The sequence below is a fragment of the Camelus dromedarius genome, chromosome 18 (assembly GCF_036321535.1).
Source record: "Camelus dromedarius isolate mCamDro1 chromosome 18, mCamDro1.pat, whole genome shotgun sequence".
Classification (NCBI taxonomy): domain Eukaryota; kingdom Metazoa; phylum Chordata; class Mammalia; order Artiodactyla; family Camelidae; genus Camelus; species Camelus dromedarius.
Genome location: NC_087453.1, coordinates 4,244,499 through 4,257,375, shown reverse-complemented (window position 1 = coordinate 4,257,375; position 12,877 = coordinate 4,244,499). Strand labels below are relative to the sequence as shown.

The following is a 12,877-nucleotide window of genomic DNA, read 5'->3' as shown; positions in this document are numbered from 1 at the left end:
ACGGCACCCACTCCCACCCCTAACCTTGCATGCGTGCACACAACACCTTTCAAAAAGCACAGAACGGGGGGTGGAGGGTACAGCTCAGTGGCAGAGCACTTGCTTAGCATGCATGAAGTCCTGGGTTCAATCCCCAGTAACCTCCATTAAAAAACAAATAAACCCAATTACCTCCCCCACAAAAAACAAACAAACAAAAACCCAAAACAAAAAAAGCAGAGAACGGGTCCTCTGCTTTGCTCTCCTCTCCAGCACGTGCGCCAAATAAGAGCCCAAGGCTGGCAGGAGGGCAGAGTCTCTAAGATTCAATGTGTAAGAGCTGCTTCTCTTCGGGCAGGATGCCAAGCTGCCTGCAAACTTACCTCCAGATGATAACACCTGAAGGGAAAGGGCCACACGGTCCCTCTGGTCTGGGCCGACCCCCAGTGCCCTCCTCTCCAACATTTTCTTAGGTTTTAACAGTTGACAAAGCCATAAATATTTAAAAACCTTGGCCCTAGGCTAGACAAGACAGGTGGGGCAGGTGCGCGGAGGCAGGTATCTGCAGCCACTCTGGGGTTACTAGGGGTCAAGTGCCTCTTGCAGTCCTGAAAATAAGCAGCCCCCGGGTCCCCTCCCACCCCGCCCTCCCCGCCCACCTCCCCTCCCAGGCAGCTCGCACACAGCTCCATTTCGTTCTCTTTCGAAGGGAAGGTGCATAGATTCGCACAACTTGGAGGGGGAGAAAGTCTACGTGTGTGCAGTTTTCCTTTTTATTTTTCTTACGTGCCCAGGAGAAGCTGTAACCATTCCCAACCCAAAGAGAAGCTTGCAGCAAAGGCAGAAGTAGCAGCTGAGTGTGTGTGCCCGTGTACATGTTTGTATGCGGATGGGTGTGTGTGCACATGCATGTGTGTGTCTGTAGATGAGTGTGTGCACAAGAGCAATCAGTTACTCCGTGTCTCAAGTCTTGACAAACACTAAGCTCACCCCTGACCCCGGGTCGCGCTGGGCGGGGTAGCTGGCTTAACCCAGACCTCCTGGGAAGCGGTGGCGAACTGCCTGACCTGAGATCCAGTCCAAACTCGGCCTCTGACTGCACCTTAACCTAAAACCCAGACAGTCAAAATACATGTAGGTTAAAGGCCCAGCTGAGAGGGCCCACGGGGGGCGGGGCGCGGTGCCGGCTGGACATCGGGGTTGAAGCCGAAACCTGAAATACCAGCCCTTACGGCGGCCCGAGCCGTTCTTCCTAGTAGGCACCAGACCGAGATGAAAAGCAGACGTTTCGTCAAGAGGGAGCCCCAGTCCGTCCTGCAGGGCACACAGCAGGCGCTCAATAAAGGCTAAGCAGAGGAGTGGCAGGTGCCAACTCGAGCCTTCAGAGGGGCTGATTTCCGAAGGGAACTGAGGACCGTCTTCTGGCAACTCAGATCTGCCCTCCCACCTCCCCTGGAAAAACCAGTAACTGATTAAAACAGTGGTTCCCAGCCAGGGTCAATGTGCCCCTCAGGAGGCATCTGGCAACGTCTGGAGACATTCCTGGTTGTTACAGCTTGGTGAGGAGAGTAGGATTCTATTCTTACTGACATCTAGATGGGAGAGGCCAGGGATGCTGTGAAACACCCAACACACAAGACAACCTCCCCCTCCCCCAACAAGAAATGATCTGGCCCAGACGTCCGGGTGCCGAGGCTGAGAGGCCGTGGATTCGAGTTTTACACACGAGGCGCACACGTGCCCAACAAACCACCAGAAAACTGGGTGTCCTTGTAGGTTCTGAAAGCCGAGTCTCCAGTGTTGGGGAATATTTGTTTGGAATCGGTCAGAGAAGAGGAATCAGAGGCTCAGTGACTCCAGTTGTGTTAAAAAAAAAAAAACAAAACAAAAACAAAAACAAAACCATCACTGTAGATACTGCCCACAGAGGCGTACGGCGCGGCCAGGGCAGGGGACGCCTCCCAGGTCCCTCCAGACATGCAGCCACGAGGGCCAATGGCTGTCTGGCCCCACAGTTCAGTCTGTCCAGAAAGCACAGTTAGCATCTATTTGCCCCCAAAAGTCTCAAGCAGAAGCTGGAGGAGAAAGACGGGGAGTAATTTCTAAGAGATGCCGCAGGACTGAAAAGAAGTCAAAGACTGCCAGCAAGAAGACAGGTGCCAGGAGGAATCCTTTCCTCAAAAGTCTCTGTACTGAGCTCCCTGGCTGTCATCTCCAGCGGTCTGTCACTTGACCTGGCTGCTTTCAATCCCAAGACCCCTGGCTCTTCTATAGAATGGCATATTTTTCTGTGGGGTGTGCTCTGAGAAGAGTGATTTCCCATCAGACAGCAGCCCTTGCCTCTGGACTCAGAAAGGATGGGGCCCCTAGTGGGTCTTGGCAGTATCTCGTCAAAGTCAAGACCATCCCAGATATCAGAGCCAGGCCCTACCCTCCCAGGTGCAGAGAGGCTAATTTCCTTCAGCCCCCAGGTTCAAGGTGGACGTCCTCTGGGGCCTCCATTTCAAATTCAAGATGTGTGTGTTCCATGAGCAATAACCCTGGGTCTGGGTCTAGCACGGGTTGGGGACCAGGGGGCAAAGGTTTCCATCACCACTTCACCTCAGCTATAAAATAAAGGCATGAACCCTGGGCTGGCCAAGGCTCCACTCAGGTCTGAAGTTTGGGGCCACTGGAGACCACACCACAGACTCTGGAGGCATGGGGAGCCATTTCTGGCACGGAATCCTCCAGCCAGACTTAGGAGGCACAGGTCCCATCTTGAAAGATGGTAGAGTTTTTTTTGTTTTTATTTCCACCATCATGGTCTCATTTTTCAGATGAGGAAACTGAGGGCCAGGGGACCTAAGGGACCTACCAAGGGCAATCTCTCCTTTTCTAGAGAGAAGCCATCTGAACAACGCCCTGAAGCCCAGCTCCAAATCCAACTTTAAAGTTCTACTTGAACCCCCAACTCAGATCATGGGACATGCACAGTGGTCACTATCCATTTCTTTCCTTCCTTCAATTTTTCCTTCCCTCCTGCTTCTTCTTTGTCTTCTTCTTCTTCTTTTTTTGTAAAATAAAGAAACCCCAGGCCTTTAAGGCTTCCTCATCGGACCATTTCCGGGAAATCTGATTAGCACTTGCAATAACAGTTACATTATACCTGCCTTTTAAAGACCGCTTCCCTCTCTGCCCTGGGCTTTCTTCCAGGAAGTTAGGGCCGTGTGTAAAAGATACACTGAGCATGGTGACTAATGGGCCACCTCGGGGCCAGCTGGTGCAGGCCAGGGTTCCAGGCGCTAACCTCAAAGGACCCACTCAGATGCCGCCGTCTGTGGGAAACACTATGGTCGCAGGCAACAGACTTAACCGCACCTTGGTGTCAGCCAAAATACAGTCAGGGCTGATCAGCCCAAGAAGGCACAGAAATGAGAATGAATTTTTTTTTAAAGTCCTGAACACGAAGGAAGAAGAGCAGAATGCCAGACCATGCCCAGCCCTTGTAATGGGCAAGCTCCACACACGGACTCGGGACCCCCCCAGGTGGGCAGCCTTACAGGAGCCGACAAATAAGGCACCCAGGGTCCTTGAGCACCAGGGAGACTCTCCAAACATGTGCGAACATATTTTAATAATATCCTCATGCATTTCATTAGCCTCCCGAGTTCACAAAGGGCCTTTGGGAAGCAATCTGGTTTAATACAACTCAGTTCCACAAATGCTGGCTCTGGGCAGGTTCTGCTGGCATCTCACTGGCCAGGCGAGGGGCAGCTGGTGGTGGTGGGGTGGGCAGAGGTGAACAAGGCTTTCAATTCCAGGACTGGAGGGAGTGGGGACCGGCAGATGGAAGGACCCACCACCGAAGCCAGCCAGCCTGCCCCGGCAGGGCCGGTCATGAGTTATTTTTACTTCTTGTGCCTCACTGTACAGGCTCAGGGGCTGAAAACTGTGGCAGCCGCCTGCGGAAACTGGCTTATGAGTCACCCAGTGACTGCCCTCGCTTGGTGGCGGCTGCCTCTGGACTCCTGGTCCCAGCTGGAAGAAGGCTGGCCCTTGCAGGGACCCAGAGTGCTTAGGGGTGAGGATGGGGAAACTGAAGCTCAGAGAGGCAAGAGGTCCCCAAAAGGATGGGCTGGGGGGAACGGGGTATAGGCTAGAAGGAAGTCCCCAGGGGGCAGCAGTCAATTCCCCACCAGACCCAATGGCCACCTGGGTGGGCTATACATGATGGAAGTCGAGGTTTGTCTCAACTTCTCCGTGCACAGGGCGAGTCAGCACCAAGCTTCAAACACTCCCCTACCCACCCTGGGTCTACCTCCCCCTTTCAGAGCAAGGCAGTCCCAAATACAGACAGCCCCAAACTTTGACTCATTTGTAACCACCGTCCCAGCCAGACTGAGCCAAGCTGTCCAGACAGAGGCTATTTATAGGTGCGTCGGGGACACAGACACTCACACAATGACACACACTCAGGATCCACGTTCGGCCAGACCCACCAGCGCTGAGCCCTGGATTCAGACACCTGGACACAAACGGTCCCCAGACCCCCAGAGAGATGCACAGTCAAGAGAGGCACCCAGACCCGGACACAGAGAGACACAGAGACCCAAGAAAGCTCGGGGACACACACTCCGGGGGGCAGACTTCAAGCCAGACACACAGACACAAGGAGAGGAACGCGGAGACCCAGACAGAGACATACAGACACGCACACTCCACAGACGCACGGAAATTCACTCACAGACTGAAACCCACAGCGCCACGCACACTCCAGACACACACCCGGAGCCCCAGACACCGCGCAGGCCAGACAGTGTCTCACACGCCCGACACCCTCCCCCTGCCCCCAAGCCAAAGTTGATAAAGAGCCGGCCTAATTGCTCCATCGCGACTGCCCCTTAGGGAAATAAAATGGAAACTTCACGGATCCACCCGCCCCAGTCCTCCCGCGCCCGTCGCCCCGTCGCCCTCCGCGTCGCTCGGCCCCGGGTCCGAGTCCCGGCGGGCGGGGCGCGGGCAGCGGGGGCCGTGCCAGGCTCGCAGCGCCGCGGGACAAAGCCGGGCCGGCCGCCAGCTGCCGCGAGCCGGGAGGGCGCGCCCGGGGCGCGGCGGGCGCAGCCGGGGCGCAGGGCGCACGGCCGAGGGGGCGCGCACGGCCCGGGTCCCAGCCCGCAGTTGCGTCTCCACTCGCGGTCCGAGCCCGACGGGGCCTCCCGGGAGGGGGGCGCGGGGTCACTCACTGATCTCCATGCTCTGGAACAAAGAGCGTTTGCAGTTGCACGTGCAGGAGACATTGGGCTGCCCGGCGGCGGCGGCGGCGGTGCTGTTGACCCCCATCAAGCGGTGCATGGACGGCGCGGCGGCGCGGCGCGGGGCGCAGAGGGCTCGGGGGCGGCCGGGGGGGGCTCCGGCCGGCGCCCGGCGCTCGGGCCCCGCATGCAGGAGGAGCGGGGCGGGGAAGGCGCGCCCCGGCTCGCCGGGCTCAGGGCGCCGCCAAGTTCCCGGGGCGCCGCGGGACTCAGTGCTCGGGGCCGCGCTCCCCTGAGCCCCCCGGCTGCCCCTCCGCAGCCCCGGGGGCGTCGGCAGTGTCTGCGGGTGGCGTCCGGGAAATGGGCTGGCAGCCGGGGCGCGCGCTGCCGCCGGGGCTGAGCCTCTGCTGCTGGCTTCCCCCAGCCGAGCGCCTCCGCCGCCGCCGCCGCCTCCTCCTCCTCATTCAAGTCCAAGGAGATCGGGTTTCGCTCCGAGACCGCGGTCGGAGGCAGGCAGACGGTCTGACGTCAGCGCTAGACGGGGCTGCCGGTTCCCACCGCGCGGGGGCCGGGGAGGGGGCGCGCGCTGCGCCAATCCCCGCCGAGGTTCCCCCGCACCCCCTCCCCGGACCGCGGGGCGGGGTGACGGGGAAGGGGGCGGGCTCTTAAAGGGCCAGAGGAAGGCAGCCCGCGTAGACCCGGGACCCGCGCGGCTGAAGAAGGGCGCAGCGTCCCCTCCCCTACGGGGGTCGGTTTGGAAGCTGTGCCTAGTATCGACGAGGCCCAGGGGAGCTGGAATGGGTCCTGGCCGCACCCCGCGCGTTGCGGGTACGTCCCCCCCCAAACCTGGCCCCGAGGGTCCTTGACCTGGGTTTGGGGGAAGCTCGTCCTTACCCCCACCCCCAACAAAGGAGCACGAGGTCCCCGGGACTCGGGGCAGGGGAAATTAGTGAAGAGGGGAGTCCTCCAGATCACCCATTACCTGATTTCGCAGGAAACTCCCCAACTCCAGATCTTTAGCTCCGAGAGGCCCCAAGTCCACTGCGCCCCCCGCGCACTTTAACCCGACCTAGAGGAGATCGACTGGGGAAAACTGGGACTCCCGTAGACACGCCCCGGACAGCTCCGAGAGACGCCCGGGAGCCCTTGTCATGTAAATACGTGTCGGGGACAAGCAACGTCCCAGCCGGCGGGGCCCGGGGCAAATCCACACCCCATGTCTGCAGCCCTAGGGGCCACCAGCTGTGGGGAGCGCGGCTCCGGAGTTCTGAAGATGGGGGAGGAAGTGCGGGGGTGGACTTTTATTTCAAGTTTTAATTACACAAGTGCTACAAGAACACATTCTCCTGGAATTAAAAAGATATTAAAATATTACGTAAGAGGCCCCCCTCCCTGGTACATCTCTATTCTCTCAGCAATTCGATGTGTTCCAGACCCTGCCCTAAATTTCTATTTATTTAACAAGCACGCACTTACCGCGTGCCAGCAACTTACCAAACACGAACACAATCTGACACCTCCTCTGAGAGGCAGGAATATTATTATCCCCATTTTACAGACACGGAAACGGGGCTGGGAGGTCTCTTGCTTAGGGTCACAGGATGGAGTCTGAGCTGAACCCAGGTCCCTGGGGTTTTCTACCCCCACCCCCATATATTTGTAATTCTTTAAATACCCACATATCCCTGTAATGCCTGGAGTTTTAGTAATGAGTAGAGACTACTTTTGCATTCAGAGGAGACAAAAGGGTTTAAAAGTTATTGGTATTTCCTTTTATAGATTGGAACCTGAGCAAAATTTTGCAGAACTCAGAGAAAGCCAGCCCAGGAAGTGGTGAGTCCGCTTCCTGAACCTGGCACAGTGATGCCTCTTGCTGTCTTAGGAGGGGGGGTCAGAAACTTTTCCTGGAGGGTTCAAGCTCAGGGGTGATTGACTGGTGAAGGAGCCAAGGCGCCTCTAAACACAGAGGGAGGTTCAAAGGCACTGACCATCATTTGCTTGGAAAGAGAACCTCACCCTTGGAACTCAGGGCCAGGCCTGGCACAGAGCCCAAGTCTAGGGTCCAGGAAAGGGGGAAACGCTCAGGGCTTACACTGGAGGGTGCCTCTGCCGTGGGCTGGACAGTCTCAGCCCCTACCTTAGAGGGGACCATCTCACCAGCAGGTCCATGGAAGGGTGGAAGGTCTTGCTGTAGTTTAGCCTCTGTAGCTTGGAGAAAAAGCTGGAGGAGAGTCCTGAACATTCCTTGTGGGGCCCTGGGAACATTGGCTGGGCCTGGGGATGACGGTGAGTCCCACTATCTCCCAGGTCAAAGGAGACCACCATCACGGCCCCTCGTTTCAGCCATTCTTTCATTCATTCAGTCAGCAAACTTCCACTGAGCTCTAGCCCCGAGTGCCGGGAATTCAGGGGGTCAGCGGCAGCACTGCCCTCCTAAAGTCTCTTGCAACTGATCTGGCTGGTTTGGTAGCAAGAATCACACAGATTGATTGTCTTGGAAATGAGGCAGCGTTTACACAATCCAGGTTAAACCACCTGCAGGCTAAAATAACCAGTTAATTCAGTGGATTAAAAAAAAAAAAGCCAGAACTACCCACAACGTTGACCTCTGGTTGCTCTGTCTGGGACAACACTGGCCACATGCAATGAGCACCCACATTGTGACCCCACTGTTTTGATGGTGGCACCTGAAACTAGTGAGTGGTCTCCGCCCTGGTTCCAAAGTTGGTTCTGCCTGGAGGCTTAATGTGGGGTGTCAGGTAGGTGGTGGCAGCTGTACCTCCAAAGATGAGTGGGACACAGGCATGTAACCTTGATGAATACCTTCCCCTCTCCAACCTCAGTTTCCTTCTCTATAAATGAGGGATGCTGACGGTGCCTTTGCCTGGGGTGACTGGGAGGGGGTGAAGGAGGCAGTGTCTTGGAAGTACACACTGAGTGCTGAGTATGTGTTAGCAGTCAGGCTATTTAGTCCTCCTGGAACCCAGGGAGGGGAGAAACCGGCTTCACACTATTTTCCGTTTTACAGATGAGGGTATTGACAATCGGAAAGGCTTCGTGTAACAGCAAGGCCCCTGGCTGAGTGGGTAGCAGGAAAGGACAAAGTTGTTTTGGAAGAAGCATACACCTGACTGCCCACACTCATGGGAGGCTTCACGTGCGCCTAGGGTTGTCGGACAAATGTGACTGTCAGATAAACCATGAACAATTTCTCGTATTGTGCAACATTTGGGCCACACTTATACTAAAAATTAATGTGTGGCTTACCTGAAATTTAAATTTAACTGGATGTCTTGTATTTTTATTTGCTAAATCTGCCAACCCGGTGTGTGCCAGGCACGACCCCACGTGGTGCTGGGAATTCAGTGATGACAGGGACAGAGCTCATTGTCAGGTGAGGCACAGGAAGAGGTGATATGGGCCACGGTAGGAGAGCTCAGTCTGTTGGGAGTGGAGGTACTGGGGGGTGGACCTCTGCTGGGCCAGACTGAGTCCATGAAGGAGGCCGAAAGTCAGGGGAAGATGTTTCCTTCCTTCCGTCAGTAAATACTATGTTCCTATTCAGTGCCAGGCTCTGTGCTGAGTACTGGGCACAGGGCAACAACCAAAACAAACTACCCACCCTCATGTGGCATCTCAGGGGAGCGGGCAGGAGAGACTACAGACATGCGTGCAAACCTGCAGCTAAACTTCAGACACAGTCATGATGAGCTGGAGGCTGGGCTGGTTATCAGGGAGGCCCACTGCGAGGAGGTGGCATTTCATTCAACTCATCTCTACTGAGCATCTTCCTAGGGCCAGGCACAAACCCTAGCCCTCCTGGGGCTCACACTCCTGCAGGTGAGACAGATGACAGGTGTATAAACATCTAAGTCCAGGCGATGGTTTCAGAGGGCCAAGAGCTGAAACAAACGAAGGGATCTGACTTGGATGCGGCTGGAGCCCAAGGGGTCAAGTGGCCTCTCTGGGGAGGTGAGACAGCAGGGAGGGAGTCTTAGGCTGGGGGCAGCAGGTGCCCAGGCCAAAGCCCTTGGTGGAAGGGGAACTAAGGGGAATCTGGGACTTGGAACACATTTCCCAACCCGGTTACAGGTCACGGGATTGTGAAATGGATGTGTGTCCCCAGACGACCGCTGGGCACAGGACTTTCAGGGCCTCCAGACAGCACGTGCTCCCGTCTGCCCTGAGCCTGAGCAGGGGTTGGATCTGCAGCTGGGGGATCTTTAGATAGAAACGATGTGGTCCAAGCCTGTAAAAGGCCTCGCTCCCGACGGCGCAGCCCTCCTGGGCTGGGCTCCCTGTGTGGCCAGCTTCACGGGTGTGGAATCCAGGCGGGCGCCTCACTCGGGTGGGCCTCGCACTTAGTCTGATGTTCTGTTGTCACCATCTTGAAATTCTTCATAATTGATAACTTTTGAACGATGGGCCCTGCAAATCCAGCAGTGGGTCCTGCTCAGGTGCCAGGCGCTCACTGGGAGCCAGTCAGGGACCAGGGAAGCCAGCATGGGTTTTGGCTGTGGCCGAGGGTGGCTGGCCATGTCCTGACTGTGCCCGCTGGGGCCTGCTTGGACAGCGGGCAGTGGGGACAAGGCAGATCTGGGCCTCTGAGGTCTAGCCCTACCCCCTCACCTCCTGCCACCCCGAGGCCCGCGGGACAGAGCTGCCTTTTCAGAAGCAGCCTCCCGCGGCCTGAAGCAGTTGGCCTAGCTCTCCTCCAGACTCACCGCCATAAGAAACCCCTTCCAGCTGAGTCACCTCCCCCCCTACCCCAGCTCCAGTCCTGCCAGTGGTTTAATGGGCCTGTCGACTCTCCCAAGTTAGCATCTTTGGACTTTGTGTTTTTATTATTTTTTGGTGTGGTTTTGCTTTTAAACACTGTAAAAATGAACGTTTACTGGACACTGCCTGTGTGTTAGGGCTCCTTCTACAGATGTCATATTCTTCCATTTAATCATTCAACAAACACGCATCGGGATTCCACAGGGAGCTCAACTCACCGGAGTCACACCACAGCCCCTTGAGGTCCAAGTTAATATTATTTCCATTTGAAAGATGGGGACACTGAGGCTCAGAGACCCATGAGTAAGGTGGAGTGGGTTGTGAATGCAGGAATTTTAGCCCCAGGTCCCATGGGCTGACCTCAGCAAATGGTGTTTTCTGCTCCCCTGCTCCATCCTCACTACCTCTGCCCGGGTCCACCCTGCCTTCCCCACTGGACTCGGGTGACATGGTTCCCTGTGCTCCCTGGGAGCTTCCCCAGCTCCACCATCTGCCCCCCTGCTTGGTGGTTTTCATCCATAAAACCTCACTTTCAAAGGCTAAAAGCAGCTGACCTCTGCAAGGAGGGTCGGGGTGGAAATGAACCAGGGAGGGGAGAGGGTGAGGACCACATTCAAGAAAGGCACCTCCAGGCGCTTGTTGCCGGAATCCCACGTGGGTGACCTTGGCAATCTGCGTCACCTTGCTGAAGCCACATCTCCCCTACCCAGGGGCAGGAATGGTACTTCACAGGTGGGGCTGGGGGAGTGGTTCAAGGCCTCTTCGCAGTGACCGGGAGCATCAGACACGTGTTTGCGGGTTCACTGTCAGTCTCCACTTGAGTGGCGACTCCAGGGAGACAGGGCAGTGTGTCTTGTCGTCCCTGCTCCCCGGTGAATGCATTAGTCAGGGTCTGGCGTGCAGCGGCCGCTTGGCAAACCTCTGTGGATTAAATGAGTGACATCCACACACGTAAACAGGTAAGTCACACTTGGGAATACGGTCCTGACGGCCGACAGTTCTGTCTTCCCAGCTTACTCTCTCTCTCCGCCCCTGTACACTCTTTTTTCCCGGTCTTCTTGTGCCAGCTAATGACAAGCTTCTAACTAAGTATCTGGAAGCCAGGAACCTGGGCAGTGCCTACCGAGAAGTACAGTGCTTGCCTGGTCCCCGAACCAGAGCCACAAGTTGTAACCATAAAGATGCGAGGAATGTATGTGTGTGCGCGCATGTGTGTGTTGTGGGTACAAGTATGTGTTGCACATATGCGTGGGGTGCATACTTGTGCTGTGGGAGGTAGGTGTGTGTTGTGTGTGCAGGTGCCTGTGTTGTGTGTTTCGTTGACTGTGTCCTATGTGTTGAGGTGCTGATGCAGGAGCTTAGCTTCTGGACAAATGTCACATGGCTGAGCACTCCAACAACAAGCTAAAGGAGCCCTGCAGAACTAGTCCCAGATGCCAGCAGGGGCATCACCTCCTCCTCTCCTGTCCAGCTGCTCATTCTCAGGAGGGAACTGGTTTCTACAGAGAAGACAGGGCTTTGGAACTTGGGCAGGGAGATGAGTGGTGGGCGGAAGGAAAAGGCAGAAGGAAACATGGGAGCCGAATCCTGTCTTCTGACAGATGAGTAAACTGAGGCCCATGCAGGGTCGTAACCTGGCCAAGGTCAAGCTGCTGGTGAAAGGCAGAGCTGAGCCAGCATCCTGCTCCCGACTCCTGGCCCAGGCCTCGCACGCAGGGTCTCTGGTTACCTTAAATAGCTTAGTTTACAGACCTTCCTACCACAGGCTGAGCCTGAGAGGGGTTTGGAAGATTCCAGATGTTCAACTCAGGGCTGAAACACTTTCAGAAAGAACTGTCATTCAAGCTGATTTCATGGCCCAGGAATACCGGAGCAGATGTGTTCTATGTCTCTGGCCTCGTGAACGATACATTTCACTGTTGTCAGGAGTGATGGATAAGGTAATGGTGTGATTCTGGGTGGCATAAAAGGCTTTTGTTCCAGGCTTGGTGGCGGCACTCTGCTGCTAGGTTTGGAGGGGGTCCTGGAGAAGAAGGAAGGGATCTAAGGGTACAGGCCAGGCTTGTCCCAGTGGGTGCAGGGAGGGCTATGTCCGCCTGGCTGCGCTGGGCCAGTGACAGGCACCACGCTTGGTACACAAAAATTGTTCCATATGGCAGGCCACGTGGACATCGAACTCCAGGGTACTCAGCCACCGCAGCAAAGACAGGCTTTGCTTTTACTGACTTTACTCTCTAGGGGCTCAATCACTGATTGATTCATTCCCCAAACACCTAAATTCTGCATGCCAAAAACTGAGGTCACACAAGTATAGGCCACCACTTCTTTCTTTTTTTTTTTTAACATTTATTTTTCATTGAAGCATACTTGATTTATAATGTTGTATTAGTTTCTGGTGTCGAGCATAGTGATTCAGTTATAATCTATCTATATAAATTCTTTTCCATTACAGGTTACTGCAAGCCACTGAATACAGTTCCCTGTGCTATACCGTAGGTCCTTGTTGTTTATCTGTTTTATATACAGTAGTGTGTAGCTGCTGATCCCAAACACCTGATTTATCCCGCCTCCCCCTTCCCCTCTGGTAACCATAAGTTTGTTTTCTACGTCTGTGAGTCTGTTTCTGTTTTGTAAATACGTTCATTTGTATCATTTTTTCAGATTCCACATATAAGAGATATCACATGATATTTGTCTTTCTCTAACTGACTTACTTCAATTAGTGTGATCATCTCTAGGTCCATCCATGTTGCTGCAAATGGCATTATTTCATTTCTTTTTATGGTGGAGTAGTATTGCATGGGTTATCTCTATAGACCATATTTTCTCTATCCAGTCATCTGTCGATGGACATTTATGTTGCTTCCGTGTCTTGCAGGCCACCA

At 55.2% G+C, this 12,877-nt stretch overlaps 1 protein-coding gene and 1 long non-coding RNA gene across 3 annotated transcripts in view; one reads left to right on the top strand and one right to left on the bottom strand.

Moving 5' to 3' along the window:
- Positions 1–6,271, bottom strand: part of PMEPA1 (prostate transmembrane protein, androgen induced 1) — a 52,743-nt gene extending 46,472 nt beyond the window's left edge. Inside the window, exon 1 of one of the 2 annotated variants that reach the window (XM_010991596.3) lies at positions 6,196–6,271. Coding sequence is in view for 1 of the 2 variants with exons in the window: in XM_031433568.2 (XP_031289428.2) it covers positions 5,205–5,313 (109 nt within the window). In the remaining variant the exon portion in view is untranslated. Of the gene's footprint in view, positions 1–5,204; positions 5,816–6,195 lie in introns of those variants that run through there. The other variant, XM_031433568.2, reaches the window with a different exon arrangement.
- On the top strand, positions 5,897–8,441 carry LOC105098841 (uncharacterized). Its single transcript, XR_838035.3, has 3 exons — positions 5,897–6,041; positions 6,993–7,046; positions 8,242–8,441. It is a non-coding gene; the product is annotated as an uncharacterized LOC105098841 (long non-coding RNA).
- Positions 8,442–12,877: the final 4,436 nt, after the last annotated feature.